Source organism: Planococcus citri, chromosome 2 (genome assembly GCF_950023065.1).
Source record: "Planococcus citri chromosome 2, ihPlaCitr1.1, whole genome shotgun sequence".
NCBI lineage: Eukaryota > Metazoa > Arthropoda > Insecta > Hemiptera > Pseudococcidae > Planococcus > Planococcus citri.
In genome coordinates, this window is record NC_088678.1 from 17,791,014 (window position 1) to 17,806,664 (window position 15,651).

Consider the following 15,651-nt stretch of genomic DNA (forward strand, 5'->3'; position numbering starts at 1 on the left):
TGAAATTTTGTTAGACACCTTGTCTTATAAGTTGTAACGTATGTAATGAGCTCACTTGTATTGTTTTTTTAAAAATATTTTGTATACAAATTTTCTTCCAATTTTAATGTTTTTAAAAAGTTTCCTGTGAAAAATTTGTCTTGAGTAATTTTTGTGTGTGTAGGGGGGGGGGGGGTCGAGTGAATAACATTCTTAAAGTTGGTTGAAAAAAGGTAGTGAAAAAAGTAGTGATTTTTTTCCAAAAAAAATCCATTAGATACCATGAAAAATTATTTGATAAAATACCGTAGTAGGTATCAAACAAAACGAGAAAAAGAAAGTGAAAATTATGAAAAAAATCAAGAAGAAAGAATGCAAAAAAATTGTAAACAAATTAATAAAATTTAATCTTATAGCATCCGGTACATGAAATGAAAAAAGTATCAAATTACCAATTTTTTGTATTGTATTTGATGCAGGTAATATGATTATATGCAATGAAATGGATTGTCACTTTCTGGTACTGGTCTGTTGCAAGTTCTTGCCATAAATGCTGTCGAAACGATAAAACATAATTAATAAAAATTTCACGAACTCGATTCAAAGTCAGAAAAAAATGCACGAAAGCGGATATGTTAAGGCTCGAGTAAAGCTAAAAATAAGGTAAATAGGTAGGTAAGCTCAAGCTTGAAGCAAAACACGTAAATTATTTTTGAAAAAAATATATTCCAAAAGCGTTGTTTTGAAACTGCATTGTCGAGTGAATGAAAGCATTTTTTCTTCGCTGTGTTGTCTTAGTATAGGCCATCAGCTTATTATAACTCGTTACTAATGAAACTTACTATCAGATGTTTGCCAATTTTTTTTTTTTAAACTATAGATATAAATAGTTTGGTAGGAAGATTTTTTAATTCATGTCTTTTAATTTCACCATGAATCTTTTAACAAATGCTAGAAGGAATAAAAAATTACACACGTGTTTATTTTCTCGAATCCAATAATTGTTCATGATATTATTTCATCACTGCGATAAAGTTTGATTTTATACCGGAATAAGGAATATCAGGTGGGTTGGCGCATGTGCAATATGTGGTTGGTTATTTTCAGACTGTGTGTTCAAGGTTTTTGGGTTATTGTGGTTTTGGTAGGGATGGGGGTGTAATTGGAGAGGTAAAAATCAAACTTTATTGCAGTTGTAGAGTTGTAGGAGGTATTGAATAATTAAATAAAGCAGGTATAGGTAAGGTTGTCGGAATTTTTGCAGGTTTTGAAGGAAATAACAAAGGATAAGGTTTTCTACTGAGAATTTGAATGCATGTTCAAGTTATAGATTATCGAGAAATTACATACTTAGGTCTGCTGGTAGTGTTTTCGACTTTTTCAGCATTTCATTTTCGTCAAATTTTGCTAAAATTTTGTTGTTTGCTTTTGGGTAATTTTGATTTTTTTCAATTTTTTTTTATCGAGATTGCATTTTGATAAATTTTTGACACTTTTACACAATTTTGGCAAATTTTAATTAAAAAATGAATTGTTTTTTCTTTTCTTTCTGAAAAATTGATGATGCTAATTGGCAATTTTAATTTTTTCCACTAATTCTTGCATTCAAATTTCCACAAATGAACAATGAGGAGGGTAGGTAAGACAGAACATGGCTGATAACATGCAAAGGGGAGAAAACTAGATACCAGATAAGGTAACCAAAGGGAAATCAACCACTTTTCTAACATGCTAATAAAATAAATTAAATACGTGGGTACGACTGTGTACCTTATTCAAAAATTTGAAATATAATGCATTTGATTTGGTGTACTTACGAACATAAGGGACCATTCCATCTTCATCTTCAGGGTCCATACAGTCAGTGGTTACTTCATTGACTTCAGCATCGGTTAATTTTTCACCTTTAGGCATGAATTGACACAAATGACAAATTACTCAGTTATCATTATATATTACCAAAGTAGGAAAATTGATTGGTAGGTACCTAGTTGAATTAATTCAGTAAAAATGCAAACGTACCCAATGATAATAAAATGTGTACCAATTCACCGCCTAACATTGTTCCATCTTCTTGTTTGTCGTACAATTTCAAACATTCGATGAAGTCTTCGTATACTCCTTGATCCTTATCTTTCTTAACTTGGCTGAAAATTGGCGCGAATTCTTCTACGGTAAGTTTCTTTTCACCTGCGATTAATCGAAACATTTTTATAAAAAATGAAGAGTCGTTTATTTTAGTGTAACCGATTGGAAAAATTCGAACGATGGATCTGCATACCTTTCTTTTTGGTTCCTCCCATTTTTTCAATGGTGGCATTGGTTGGGTTCAAGTCTATAGCTCTGAGAAGGTCACCAAGGTAAAAGGCATCGACGGTTCCGCTGCCATCAAAATCGTAAATTTGGAAGGCGAAGTTGACCTCTGGAAAATTATCGGTGATTAGAGAGGATAAAAATTACTCGAGGAATAAAACGTTATTTCGTTTCAAAGAAGTGGTGCAGATTTATGCCAATTTTTGGTGACCTATTTCTGGTCAAATTAAAGCACTAGTCGGAGAGCATGCTTAAGGATCTATTGCACCCCCCCTGTCGATCCTCTGGGACAACTGTTTTCTTAAAGGGGGAGTACTAAGCAACAATTCTAGCCCTTGTACTCAGAAAAAAGTGGCCCTACTTACAAAATGGCGGCCATTTTGATTGACAGGTCAGCCAAAATCGCAGATTTTGCTTTTCAACATATGGATTGCACGAAATTTTCCAAACCGTACAAAAGTAGATCGAAAGATCAGGCAAACATTTATCACATGTCAAAATTTCAAGTGCTAAAGTGTCTTTTTCGATTTTTGGTGAATTTTTGAAAATCTTTAGGCCAAAAATGAGAGAAAAATCAAAATTTTACCAAATTGACCAAGTAAGCTTAAATTTTGGATATACCCTATTTTAGACATGCCAAATCCATTGGAAACTGTTTCAAACCGTTTTGAGTAGTTCTGGAGCCTTCAGCAGATTTTTGAAACTCGAAATTCCCACAAAATTTCATCAAATTGAGATTGAAAACCGAAATTTATTCTGCAAACTAATTTCAATACGCTACGAAGTCGACTGCTGGTGGATTTCAAGTCGTTTTGGAGCCTCCAGCGACTTTTTGAAAATTACTGGAGCCTCCAGCAGATTTTTGAAACTTGAAATTTACAAAAATTTCATCGAATGGAGTTGGAAAGCCGAAATTTACTCAGCAACTAATGTCTTTTGGAGCCTATAGCGAATTTTTGAAAATTACTGGAGCCTCCAGTAGATTTTTGAAACTTGAAATTTCCTCAAAATTTCATCGAACGGAGATGGAAAGCCGAAATTTACTCTGCACTCCAATTTTAATACCTGCTGAAGGCGACTTCAGGTGAGTTCAAGTCATTTTAGAGCCTCCAGCGAGGTTTTGAAAATGACTGGAGTCTCCCCCCGATTTTTGAAACTTGAAGCTCCCACTAAATTTCATGAAATGGAGTTGGAAAGTAGAAATTCATTATCTGCAAACTAATTTCAATACGCTACGAAGTCAACTGTAGGGAGATTTCAAGTCATTTTGGAGCCTCCAGCAATTTTTCGAAAATTACTGGAGTCTCCAGCAGATTTTTGAAACTTGAAATTTACCAAAATTTCATCAAATGGAGTTGGAAAGCCGAAATTTACTCAGCAACTAATGTCTTTTGGAGCCTGTAGCGAATTTTTGAAAATTACTGGAGCCTGCAGTAGATTTTTGAAACTTGAAATTTCCCCAAAATCTCATCAAATGGAGATGAAAAGCCGAAGTTTACTCCGCACTTCAATTTTAACACCCTCTGAAGGCGACTTCAGGTGAGTTCAAGTCGTTGTAGAGCCTCCAGCGAGCTTTTGAAAATGTCTGCAGTCTCCACCAGATTTTTGAAACCTGAAGTTCCCACAAAATTTCATCAAATGGAGTTGGAAAGCCGAAATTCATTCTGCAAACTAATTTCAATACGCTACGAAGTCAACTGCAGGCAAATTCTAAGTCGTTTTGAAGCCTCCAGCGACTTTTTGAAAATTACTGAATCCTCCAGTAGATTTTTGAAACTTGAAATTTCCCAAAATTTCGTCAAATGGGGTTGGAAAGCCGAAATTTTCTCTGCACTCCAATTTTAACATTCTCTGGAGGCGACTTCAGGCGAGTTCAAGTCATTTTAGAGCCTCCAGCGAGCTTTTGAAAATGACTGGAGTCCCCCCCCCCGATTTTTGAAACTTGAAAATCCCACAACATTTTATGAAATGTAGTTAGCAAGCTGAAATTCACTTCGCAAACAAATTGCAATACGATATAAAGTCGACTGCATGGTGGTTTCTAATAGTTTTGAAGCTTCCAGCTCTCCTTTTTGAAAATTTCAGTTTTCTGAAAAACGCCATACAACCTTTCAAAAAGTTGCTGGAGGCTCAAAAACGACTCGAAATCCGATGATTTCTGCTTTCCAACTTCATTTAATGAAATTTTGTGGGAATTTCGAGTTTAAAAAATCAACTGGAGGCTCCAGAACTGCTCAAAACGGTTTGAAACAGTTTCCAATCGATTTGGCATGTCGAAAATAGGATATATCCCAAATTTCAGCTTTCTTGGTCAATTTGGTAAATTTTTTGATTTTTTCCCTCATTTTTGACCTGAATTTGATTTTCAAAAATTCACGAAAAATCGAAAAAACGCATTTTAGCACTTGAAATTTTGACAGGTGATAAATTTTTGTGTACAAGGGCTAGAAATGTTCCTTAAGATTCCCCCTTTACGAAAAAAGTTGTCCCAGAGGATCGCCCGGTGGGGGGGGGGGGTGCAATAGATCCTGATGCGGGCTCCTCGACTATTACACTACCAATATTTTTTGAATTTATCGAACAAATGAACAATATCTAAGGTAGATAAGTAGGTATCTAACGAAATGATCGAATAATATAAAAAACTAGTACTCACTTTCTACTTCACTGCTGCTTAAATCGGCCTGCACAATTCACGATGAAAAAAAAAAAAAAAAACAGAAAAAAATACATCATTAAATTACACTCCACGAAAATGATTTTTTTGAAAAATTAACATAATTTTCACCAAGCATCAATACCTACCATTTTAAAATTTTTTTTTTAGTTGTAAAATAAATTAATAACACAGGACACTTCACCACAATTCACTCGGCAAGACGACTAACTGTGCATCTGTATTAGGTAACGGGTAATAGGCGACGTTTCGTAAGATTTCAAGCACAAGTTATTTTTAAACTATGCTCCGGAATCATTTACTCACTGGTACACACGATGATGTGCCAAGTATACTTTTCCATCTATAGTCTTTAAAGGCGAGATTGTTTAAAAGTTATGCATACTCGTGATATACATTGTGACGTATGGAATTTCGAATCATATCCTAGCAGAATTTTGGATCATCGTGTGCGATTTGTCATGTGCATAATAGGCCTTCATGTTGCTTCGATGAGCTGTTGTATTTTTCGAAAATATTGGATTTTAGCTTATCTAGGTACAGATGATTTTTATTATCTGGAAATGAAGGCTGTTGTAGAATTTTTTGGCATCGTATGAAATACAATATTGTCTGAATTTCTTACTTACCGAGATATGCTAATTTTTGGATGTGACACCTACTCATGTGTCATGTTGAAAACTGGGATGTTGATTTTTTTTTTTTTTAATTTTTTTTACTGATCGCGTGAGAAATATTTAGCCAAAGAACGATTTTAAATCAAATTAATTTCAAGTATTTAATTACTTACCTCGCTTTGATCATTTTTTCCAGTGAATGAGAGTATTAAAAATCCGTTGGACAGTTCTCAAAAAAAAAAAAATCAGCTGGAAAAGGCTAGATTAGATCTAGTCGACGTTAATAAAAATTTGGTATATTCAAATTGAGGATATGGAGGGCTGAGACGATATTTCTTAATACTTCTTGTGGCCACAAACATCGCTCAAAGAATAATCCATATCGAGATATAATACACTTGCACCTGCCGAATGTCTGGTAGATGAAACGAAAAAGGGCTCATAGGCCAAAAAGACGAGTTGGCCATGGATTAATGCTGTAGATTGAACGGGTGTTGTCATTCTATTCAAAACAAAATCAAAAGCAAGCATCCAATGTGCTATAATGTGTGTCTGGTTTGACAAATTTTGCATGCAACATGTTATGAAAGAATAAACAGAAAAAAGAAATTGAAAAAATGAGATTTTACTTACTTTTTTTATATAATATACCAGGTAAAGCTTCAATCAATGAACTGATGAATGAGACGTCTTGACGTTCTCTGAATCTTGTGAGTTGAAGTTTACATTTATAATTACTTTTTGAAAACTTCTTCTTCAATATTTCGAGAAAATATAAACTCGAACAAAAAACCCTTTCAAGTCGTTTCTTTTTGATCCCATAAGGTGGTTCATAGCTATTTTTTCTGAAATTCAATTTTGAAAGTGCCAGCCTATATCAACTTACACTACTACTCACTTCAAATTTAGCGATTAATTCACAGCATTGTTTTAAATTTGCTGATGCCTTTTCGTCTCTGGTATGTACAATTACACCATTAGAGATGGAATATATCCTTGACACGATGTTTTTCTCGTACTATTCAACAATTTGGATTTGTTTCTTCTGGTCTATTGTCTGAAACAATGAAAAATCGTGTAATCTTGTCTCGTTATCTCACCCTGCTGCCCCTTCAATTCCCCCTCCCCCCAATAGCGAAGGTTTATTACATTACTTACCACGTTGTTTTTTGAATTGTTAATTGACCGAGTAATTTCGTCTCTACGAAGGATTTCATTTATTAGGAGTTGAACTATCTCATCGGGAACCACCTAGAAGAGACAATTACCATTAGTAATAATTATCTGCATGGATAAGGAATAAGATTGTACAAAAAAATGAAAATAAAAAAGTTTCTGACGCTCTTCCAATACAGTTCCACGTCCTAAATTTCTTTATGGTCTACGGAAAATGAAAAAATATTAGAACATAGTTGTCTACACGAGCAATCCTTTGTTGATCAATGTATACCTAGGTAATGTTAATTTTTAATTTCAAAATGTCATAATTAGAAAAACATGAATAAATTCTCATTTGAAAATTTTTTTGTTCAACTTCAGAACAGCTGAAAACGGATCGAAAACTTACGTACATAACAAACATGTTTTATATTCGTCAATTTTCGTGCTGACTTCGTTCTGGTTGTTTTAATTCTCAGTCTCCTCATTGGATACACTTACGATTTTTTAATTTTTATCCGTTCATCGACGAATTTCTTCGGATTCATGTTCAAAGTCTGAGATATAAATATTACTTACATCATCGTTTAAGACTTTTTGACCTCTGAATTGGCTCATTAGTGTTAGAAGGACCCGGCGGAGGGTCTGGAGGCTTTTCCGCAAGTTCCTCCGGTTTGCTTACAACGCAACGTGGTCCACAAGGACCTTGGGCTGCTGCCCTAACTCATAGTTTGATTAGAATAACTTACCAAGTACTCGTTTGGGTATAATGGGTATATTGGCTCGCTAACGCGGTTTCCTATGGGCACCCACCATGAAAAAAGAGTTGGAATTAACCTTTTTTTCCCCCTAATAGACTAAAAACCTCTCAGTTGATTTTCTTTTGTAGACTACTAATGTCTTCTTACAATATTGTATTTTCAAGAAGTTAATAATAAAGTTTATGGGGGTATTTTGAGAAATTGCCCCTGCTTTTTGGTTAATTATTTTCCTAATTCGGGAAGGGGGGACAATTTTGTGTAATTTCGTTGCTTTTACGTATATAATTTTATAATCTCTTAAAATGAGTACCTACTACTATCTCGTACATAGTTTTTTGGCGTAAGTCTTATGCCTTATCCAATTTTTACCAACATGGTACAATAATTTTTGATGTATTGGCCGAAAGTGTGAGAAATTGCAATGAGTAAGGCACAAAGACTTTGAAAAGAAAAAAAAATTATGCACTGTGTTATTTACTATGCACCTATTCATATTAGGTTTCAATATTTTGGCTATATTGGTTCTCATAATATACCTCGACTATTCTACTTATCATTTTGGATTGATTTTGATGTATGAAATTGTAACCGAATCCCATGGCCATGGAATCCAATTTCATTTAAGAAATTCACTGTTTAAAATACTTGTAACTATCTACACAGTACAGTCAATAAGTACTCGCAGTGAATCAATTACTCGAGAACTAATTAAGCTAGATCGTCAATTTTTTTTTTTTTATTATTCAATTTATGATCTCCATTCTTCAAAATACACTCGCGAAATCGTTCCAATAAACTTTGAAATGCCTTCTGGAACAACAATTGTGGAATTCTGTTGAGTTGACGAGTCATCTCCACTTACTAGTTTTATTCGATTTTTTCTAAAAAAAAAAAAAAAAAAAAAACATTATAAATTCTCATTTTGAAATTTTTTATTCAACTTCAGAACAGCTGAAAACGGATCGAAAACTTACTCAACAAATTTTTCCTTTCCAATAATTCAAGATAATAGCTATATGCGGAGCGTCAATTGAACAAAACGTTGGGAAACAATATTAAAAAATGAGCAAATTTTTAAAATGTTGAAAAATGTCAGAATAACTTTTTTCAAAAAAATAATCACGTAGCAATATTTATAACTCCTCACAAGCAAGGGCCTTAGCAAGGGTGCGACCTCATTAATCAGCATCAGAGAACCACTACCGCTATGTACCACTCAGAGATCTTTGCTGGTACTTGATCAAATACAACTAGTCTAATGAATAATTTTGATTACATAATTTCAGCTTGACTCGTATCAGGGTCATTCCATGTCAATTCGACCAAAAAAGTGCGATTTTGAAAGTCATGTCTTCCGATTTCGCTCAATTTTTTTTTTACAATATGTACCCACCCAGTAAGTAATAAAGCCGCAATCAGTTTGGTCCCAGCCCCCTCAGGGGGCGGGTGGGGGGCTTCCATTATTTTCACGTTGTCTCGAGGTACTCAACTTCAGCAGCGCATTCCTCAAAAACTGTGATGCTTTTATCAAAACTGAATTCACAGTTAGAATGGGTGTTAAATTTTAAACTTTTTAAGCATTTTGAAATTTTCAAAAATTGAAAGTTAAACTTTCAAATTGAAAGTTCAAATTTCAAAATGGCGCTGTAAGTGGAAGCTACCATTTAAAATTCTGAAAAAATTTCCATGGATGCACCTTTTGATGTTTTTTTGAAATATTTAAGTTTCAAGATGGGGTCTCCTAATGGAAGGGGAGCACCCCCACCCTCAATTTTGGGCAAAACTTTCGAAAAAAAATCTGGGGCATGTAATATATCGAATAGTATGTTTTTGATAACGCTGAACACGAATATGACGTTAGATTTTTGATTGAGCCCCATCCACGGCCCCCAGCTCCTCCCCAAATGAGGTAAAAGTTCAAAATAGGGTTTTTTCGTGCGACACATCAAATATTATGTTTTTGGTGACGCTGAACACGAATATGACGTCAGATTTTTGGTTGGACCCAATCTACGGCCCCCAACAATTTTTTTGGTTTTTTACCAATTGGGGGAGGCTCTCGGAGCCATGGGTGAGGTCAATTTATAAAACTAAGGCTATATTCGTGTTCAGCGATATCGAAAACATACTATTTCATGTGTCACACGATTGAAACCATTTTATTTCAAGTTACCCCCCCCCCTCGGGGAGGTGCTGGGGGCCGTGGATGGTTCCCGATCGAAAATCTAACGTCATATTCGTGTTCAGGGTTACAAAAAACATACGATTCGGTATATCACATGCCCCACATTTTTTCTGAAATGCAATTTTGAAAGTGCCAGTCTACATCAACTTACAGGAAAAACTCACTGTGAAAAGTGAATAACGAAAGTGTGTAACATCGTCAGTTCGTTGGGGAAGGGCGGGCAAGTTGACGAAGTTAAGCATCAAAGCAAACGTATCTCACGTCATAATAGACCTAGGAAGTTGATTATTGCGGCAAAACATATTTTGAACACTTGGCTAACACATATCTCATATGCAATAATAATATTAGCTAAAAAGTTACTGAAATTTTGAAAATTTTGCAAGAGGTCAAGTCAAATTCGTCAACTTGTTCACTATGGCGAATAAGTTGACGAATGAAGGAGTACAAGATGACGAATAGTAAAAGTTACATCAAAGTATCTGTAACTCATGTCCCACTCTTCATCCTTGCTTCGCTCATCACAGATGAGGCATACTTTAGAAAGATCTTCTTCACTGCACGGCTCTGATTCCATATTTTCCACTCTTTTCTTGCCTGAGGATGATGAAAATTATTTAATTCGACATCTCATTTTTTCTAGAAATCTGGTCTGAAGGCATCAATGTTGATATAATATTGGTGCCTGGTATCAATTTTGGCGATTTATTTTGGAATGTGCAGAATCTGATTTAATTTTTCCTATTTGTCATCTCTCTGCAGTAAAAGGGTGTGTTGTGTTGAACGGTTTGCCTATCTACGCAGCATGAAACATTTTTTAGATTTTTTTCTCATCATTTAGGTAGGTAAGGTATTGCATTGGAATTTTCGGTATTGGGTTATTTTTATCGAAAATGCATCGCGATTCATATTCTATTTTTCTAATGATTTTAGCGTCTTTTAGTAATTTTTCTACTTGAATTTTTGTGGAATTGTCCTTTTTACAGTTTTTTTTTATGGAGTTTTTGAGTTTTTTTTTGGATTTTGAGACTCGATGTTTTTATTTTGAATTTTTTTGGGGCTTTCTTGATTTTTTTCACGTTTTACTCTTTTAAATTCTCGTAGATTCTATTTCCCAATTTTTCGACGATTTTCCCCGAATTTTCGTGTTTTCTCTTGTGCCTAAATTTTTGTAAGGTTTCCGCAATTTTGTCACGAGTTTTCATGAGTTTTTTTTATTAAATTTTCAATATGTTTTTTCTTAAATTTTAGTGCTCTTATGTTGAATTTTGCTCTTGAGTTTTATTTTTTTGATGTTTTTCCACATTATTTTTTGACTATTTTTTTTTACTCGTCTCCAGATCTTGATCAATCCTCTTCTTCCTGTTTTGGTCATTTTCTCTGCATTTTTTCCCATTTTTTTTTTTTTTTTTTTTGTGAAATTTATTGTGTCAATTTTTGCCAAGTTTTTGATATCTTTTTCTCGAATTTGAGGATTTTTTTTCTTATATTTCTGAAGCAAAGTGCACTACATTTTTCCGTATTCGAATTTTTTGTATTTTTGTGTTTAATTTTTCGAAATATGATTGGAAATAGTGTTGATCGTAGTAGTGCCAATTTTTCGGCCATTGTCGACGGGGGGAGAGGATGAGGGAGGTTTTTCCCCCGAAGTGAGGGTTATTAAGAGGTTTTCAGATCGGAAAAGGAAAATTTTCAACTAATTTTTAGGAATTTGAATAAGTACGTATCTCATTTATTTTATTTTTCTCAACCTTGGAAACCTCCAAATTTTTTGGGAGACCGATAGGAAAATTTCAAAGGTATTCTGACCAAAAAATAAACAATTTCCTCAAAAAAAGTTCAACTTGAGAAGGGCTTTATCCAATTAGAATCAATGTAGCTTGAGGGATTAGTGTTTTTTGCTTGAAAAGAATTGGTTAGGTACGAGTATTAGAAAAAATTTTGACACATACTTAAATAAAAATTTTTTCAAATAAATTGAATTTTTTTATTTCATTTTTTGAATATTTCAAGTGGGGGGGGGGGCTTGTTTTAAAAATCAAATTCGGCCCTGAAATCAGAAAAAAAAATCCATCAAATTGATGACCTAACCTGAAATGATTTTGTCTCGAATTACACTCTGATTATTTTTAGTTCATTAACGTCCTCCCTTTCCTTCCTTCTATTCGTAGAAAAGGAAAAAAAATACCCGATACTGGTTTCGTTTCCAAGATTTTTTTTTCGTTCATGTTTTCGGTGATTTTCGAAGGATTTTGGTGATTCGATGTGTATCCCCATCCTCGTTGCCTTCGATTCAATATTTTGTTAAAAAGTTATCTCCCTACAAAATAAATGCTCGTACCTACTTGTGTTGAAAAGTTAAGTAGATAAATTTAGGAATTTTGTTCTGAAATTTCGTGACTCGAATATGATGTGTTCGGTTGAATCTACAAGTACGAGTACGAGTGCATATTTCATATGTGAACCTGCCAGGTTTCTATTCTAATAATGTTCACGTCTTATCTGAACCTTTTATCCAAATTCCAAATTATTCTAGTTTTGAAATGTTCTCTCCAACCGTTCGACAATTCTATTGATCCTACACAGTCGAAGCGATAAAATGACCGAGCCGTTGGTTTGATTTTTATTTTCCGAGTATTTGCTTCACTTCGTTTAAATCAAGTCTCGAGTTGTCTTTTACTTGTGATAAGAGCAAGTTAGGTACGTTTGCGATTTTCGTTACGATACCGATGTTCGCCTGCGAGTCGAGTAATTTCGAGTGATCGGTTTGATGTTCTCGAGTTTGACGTTCGTTTAATTCGCGAGACTAATTAATTCGAAAGAAAAACTGTGTGATTTTGTTTCGGTTTTTTTAAAACAGTCTTTTCTATGCAGGTAATTTTGATCCGAGTGAATTCAATTCGAAGAACGAAGAAGAGGTCAGAAAATGTGGCGTTTTCCATACATCGATCGTTACCTGGAAGGATGTCGTGGTAAGAAATTCGTTATACCAATTCTCTATGTTTGAGCTTGTTTTTTTTTTTGCGAGTTTGTACGCAACTAAGTACGCACATTGCGAGAAAAAAATTTCATATGAGTAAAATTGTGAGTTCTCCTCTGTCTTTTCAAGGCTGTGTTGCAACATGCGTTTGAAAAATGCTCTTCGAAATGGTATAAAATTGATTTTGTTGACGATCGTTCAAAGTATACCTATTGCATGTCGAGTTACGAATATTTTGTTACCCATCATGAAACGTGTGGTAAATTGAATGTGTTTGGAATTTTCTAAAATTAATTCTTCGAGTTTTTTTTTTTTTTTTGAAGGTGTGTTAACCTTTGTATGAATTTTCGACAATCAAAGATCGAAGAAGGGAGGGAATTGAAGACGCTACGAAGTAAAGTTGTTTTTTTTTTTGAAGGTGTGTTAAACCTTTGTATGAATTTTCGACAATCAAAGATCGAAGAAGGGAGGGAATTGAAGACGCTACGAACTAATTGCCCCATTTTAAGTATTGACATATATCAGAAATAAAAAACTCGAATCAGTTTCCGATCAATTTGGCAGGAAGGTCATTCCATGTCAACTCAACCAACGTTTTTGGGTCATGTCCTTAGATTTTGCTCAAATTTTTTTTACAATATCTACCCACCCAGTAAGTAAGAAAGCCGCAATCAGTTTGGTCCCAGCCCCCTCAGGGGGTGGGTGGGGGGCTTCCATTATTTTCACATTGTCTCGAGATGCTCAACTTCAGCAGCCCATTCCTCCAAAACTATGATACTTTGATCAAAACTGATTTCACAGTTCGAAAGGGCATTGAATTTTGAACTTTTTAAGTATTCTGAAATTTTCAAAAGTTGGAAGTTGAACTTTCAATCTGAAAGTTCAAATTTCAAAATGGCGCTGTAAGTGGGAGCTAACATTTAAAATGTTGAAAAAATTTCCATACATGTACATTTTGATACTTTTTCGAAATATTTAGGTTTCGAGATAGAACTCTTGACGGAGGGGGAGCACCCCGCCCCCAATTTTGGGCGAAACTTTCAAATGAAAATCTGGGGCATGTGATATATCGAATTGTATGTTTTCAGTGACGCTGAACACGAATATGACGTCAGATTTTTGATTGGACCCCATTCACGGCCCCCGGCACCTTCCCAAAGGGGGTAAAAATTCAAAAAAGTGTTTTGTTCGTGCGACACGTGAAATAGTATGTTTTTGGTGACGCTGAACACGAATATGACGTCGGATTTGTGATTGCTGGACTCACCCACGGCCCCCATGCACCTCTCCAAAGGGGGTGACCCCCCAAAAATGGTTACATTCGTGTGACACATACAATATTATGTTTTCGATATCGCTGAACATGAATATTGCCTTAGTTTTTCGAATCGACTTCACCCATGGCCCCCAGAACCTCCCCCAATAGGTAAAAGTCCCAAAAATTGTTGGGGCCCGTGGATGAAAAAATAGAACATTTATACCCAATGTCAGATTTTTTCATCAATTTAGTGGAATTTTCATTTTTTTTTTCAAATTTGAAGCCCATTTTAACGAGTAATTTAATTTTCAAAAATTAATCAAACATCGATAAATGTACTCAAGTTCTTGAAATTTTGTCTGGATATGTGTTCATTCATGCTCTTTCGATATTGCTTGGTCCTTTCAATAATTTTGGTACACCAGTTCACGTTCAGTAAGAATATGTTATTAGAACTTTTATGGATTTGAATTCAAAAATTCTTGAAATACTGGAGTACCTAGATTATCGAATTGAACGTTTGAAAGAATTCTTGCGCTTCTGGAAGACGTTGGGATTCGGAAACGTGAAAATATACTGGGTAAAGCGTATAAATATGTAATTTTGGTGGTTTATTTTTTGGTTCCCTCTTCCCTCTGCCCGCTAATTAACAAAAAGTAAAAACCCTCTTGCAATCAGATATGAACATAAAATTTCGTGTATTGATTTACGAATTACGATCATACGTCGTCGGTTAAATTATAATCATCATTTTCCTCGCGAATCGGTACCTATCAATTAGTAGGTAAATTGGTATACCTATTGTTACTATTTACTGAAAATAAAGAATAGAACATCATAAAAAATGAACTTTTTCAAGACTTTTGATTGATGATTTTTGAGATGCGAGCTGCCTCCGCTAACAATGGTCGGCTCAGCCACCTTGGTGGAGGAGGAGGAGGGGGTAGGAACGTTTTTCAATTCCGGTTTTGAGATATTCATTCGCTTTTGGATTATTTTAAAAGAGTAAGATTGTCAGAAAATTTATTATTACCTAACAAAGGTGATGTTCTGAAAATTATCAAAATTAATGGGAGTATATACCATCAGACTGATTGAAAATCGGAATGTCAGATTTACTTTTCAATGTACTTGTAACAATTCTGTACGGTCAAGACTAGAGATTGGATTGAATACAAAAATATCTCCATAAATCGTTTGTTTTGAAATACATATTAACGAAATGTTTCGTTAGTCATCAAAATCTTATCCGAAAGAGTAACCGGGAAGCAAAATCTTGTTTAATGCAACTACGATAGAGCCCATGCATTCTTCGGATTTTGCTTGACTGTAATAATAACGTTGAACGTGTTTCTTGGTTTATGGTCTGAGAGTTTACTTGTTTATATTCGTTTCATTTGAACACAGCTGTCATTGTATTCATTAAATTGATCAACAGGAGATGTATCTGGGCTTCTTGATGGCCAATGATTTGTTGAACGAATAGGTATGTAATATGTATTGTGGTCATCAATGGCAATGAGGTAGTGGGGCTGTGATCGATTTTGTACCGTCCAGCTGGAGCCATGGAAACCGTTCTTGAGGTTCCAAGAGTGCAATAAATTGCATTGAATTCTCAGGTGTTAGACATTGAAAAAGAAATTGAAACATTATGCAAGACTGGCTATCGCTATTAGGTATAAGTATCTTGTCTAAACGCTCTTCCCATCCTCCGCCCCTTTCT

The 15,651-nt window shown here is 34.6% G+C and overlaps 1 protein-coding gene and 1 long non-coding RNA gene across 4 annotated transcripts in view; one reads left to right on the top strand and one right to left on the bottom strand.

The window, feature by feature from the left end:
• LOC135834839 (uncharacterized) overlaps positions 1-13,341 on the top strand; it is a 174,201-nt gene extending 160,860 nt beyond the window's left edge. For both annotated transcript variants that reach the window (XR_010556780.1, XR_010556781.1), the window contains exon 3: positions 12,565-13,341. This is a non-coding gene — a long non-coding RNA (uncharacterized LOC135834839). The remainder of the gene's footprint in view (positions 1-12,564) is intronic.
• Positions 363-5,255, bottom strand: LOC135834837 (myosin light chain 1-like). Of its 2 annotated transcripts, XR_010556778.1 has the most exons (7): positions 5,098-5,254; positions 4,949-4,976; positions 2,261-2,401; positions 2,002-2,169; positions 1,797-1,883; positions 822-930; positions 363-532 (listed from the first exon to the last, which is right to left on the bottom strand). XR_010556778.1 is itself a non-coding variant. In XM_065348805.1 (6 exons), the coding sequence occupies exons 1-6, from the start codon at positions 5,098-5,100 to the stop codon at positions 468-470; spliced, it is 492 nt and encodes a 163-aa protein (XP_065204877.1). In that variant the 5' UTR covers positions 5,101-5,255; the 3' UTR covers positions 363-467. The 2 variants fall into 2 exon arrangements, 1 of the variants encoding a protein (XP_065204877.1); XM_065348805.1 differs by lacking the exon at positions 822-930 and having other exon boundaries at positions 5,098-5,255.
• Positions 13,342-15,651: the final 2,310 nt, after the last annotated feature.

Excerpts from the sequence above, each read along its gene's own strand:
- LOC135834837 (XM_065348805.1), bottom strand. Across the intron at positions 2,170-2,260 it reads GGGAGGAACCAAAAAGAAAG|GTGAAAAGAAACTTACCGTA; the intron begins GTATGCAGATCC and ends GATTAATCGCAG. Across the intron at positions 533-1,796 it reads TGGAATGGTCCCTTATGTTC|CATTTATGGCAAGAACTTGC; the intron begins GTAAGTACACCA and ends TCGTTTCGACAG.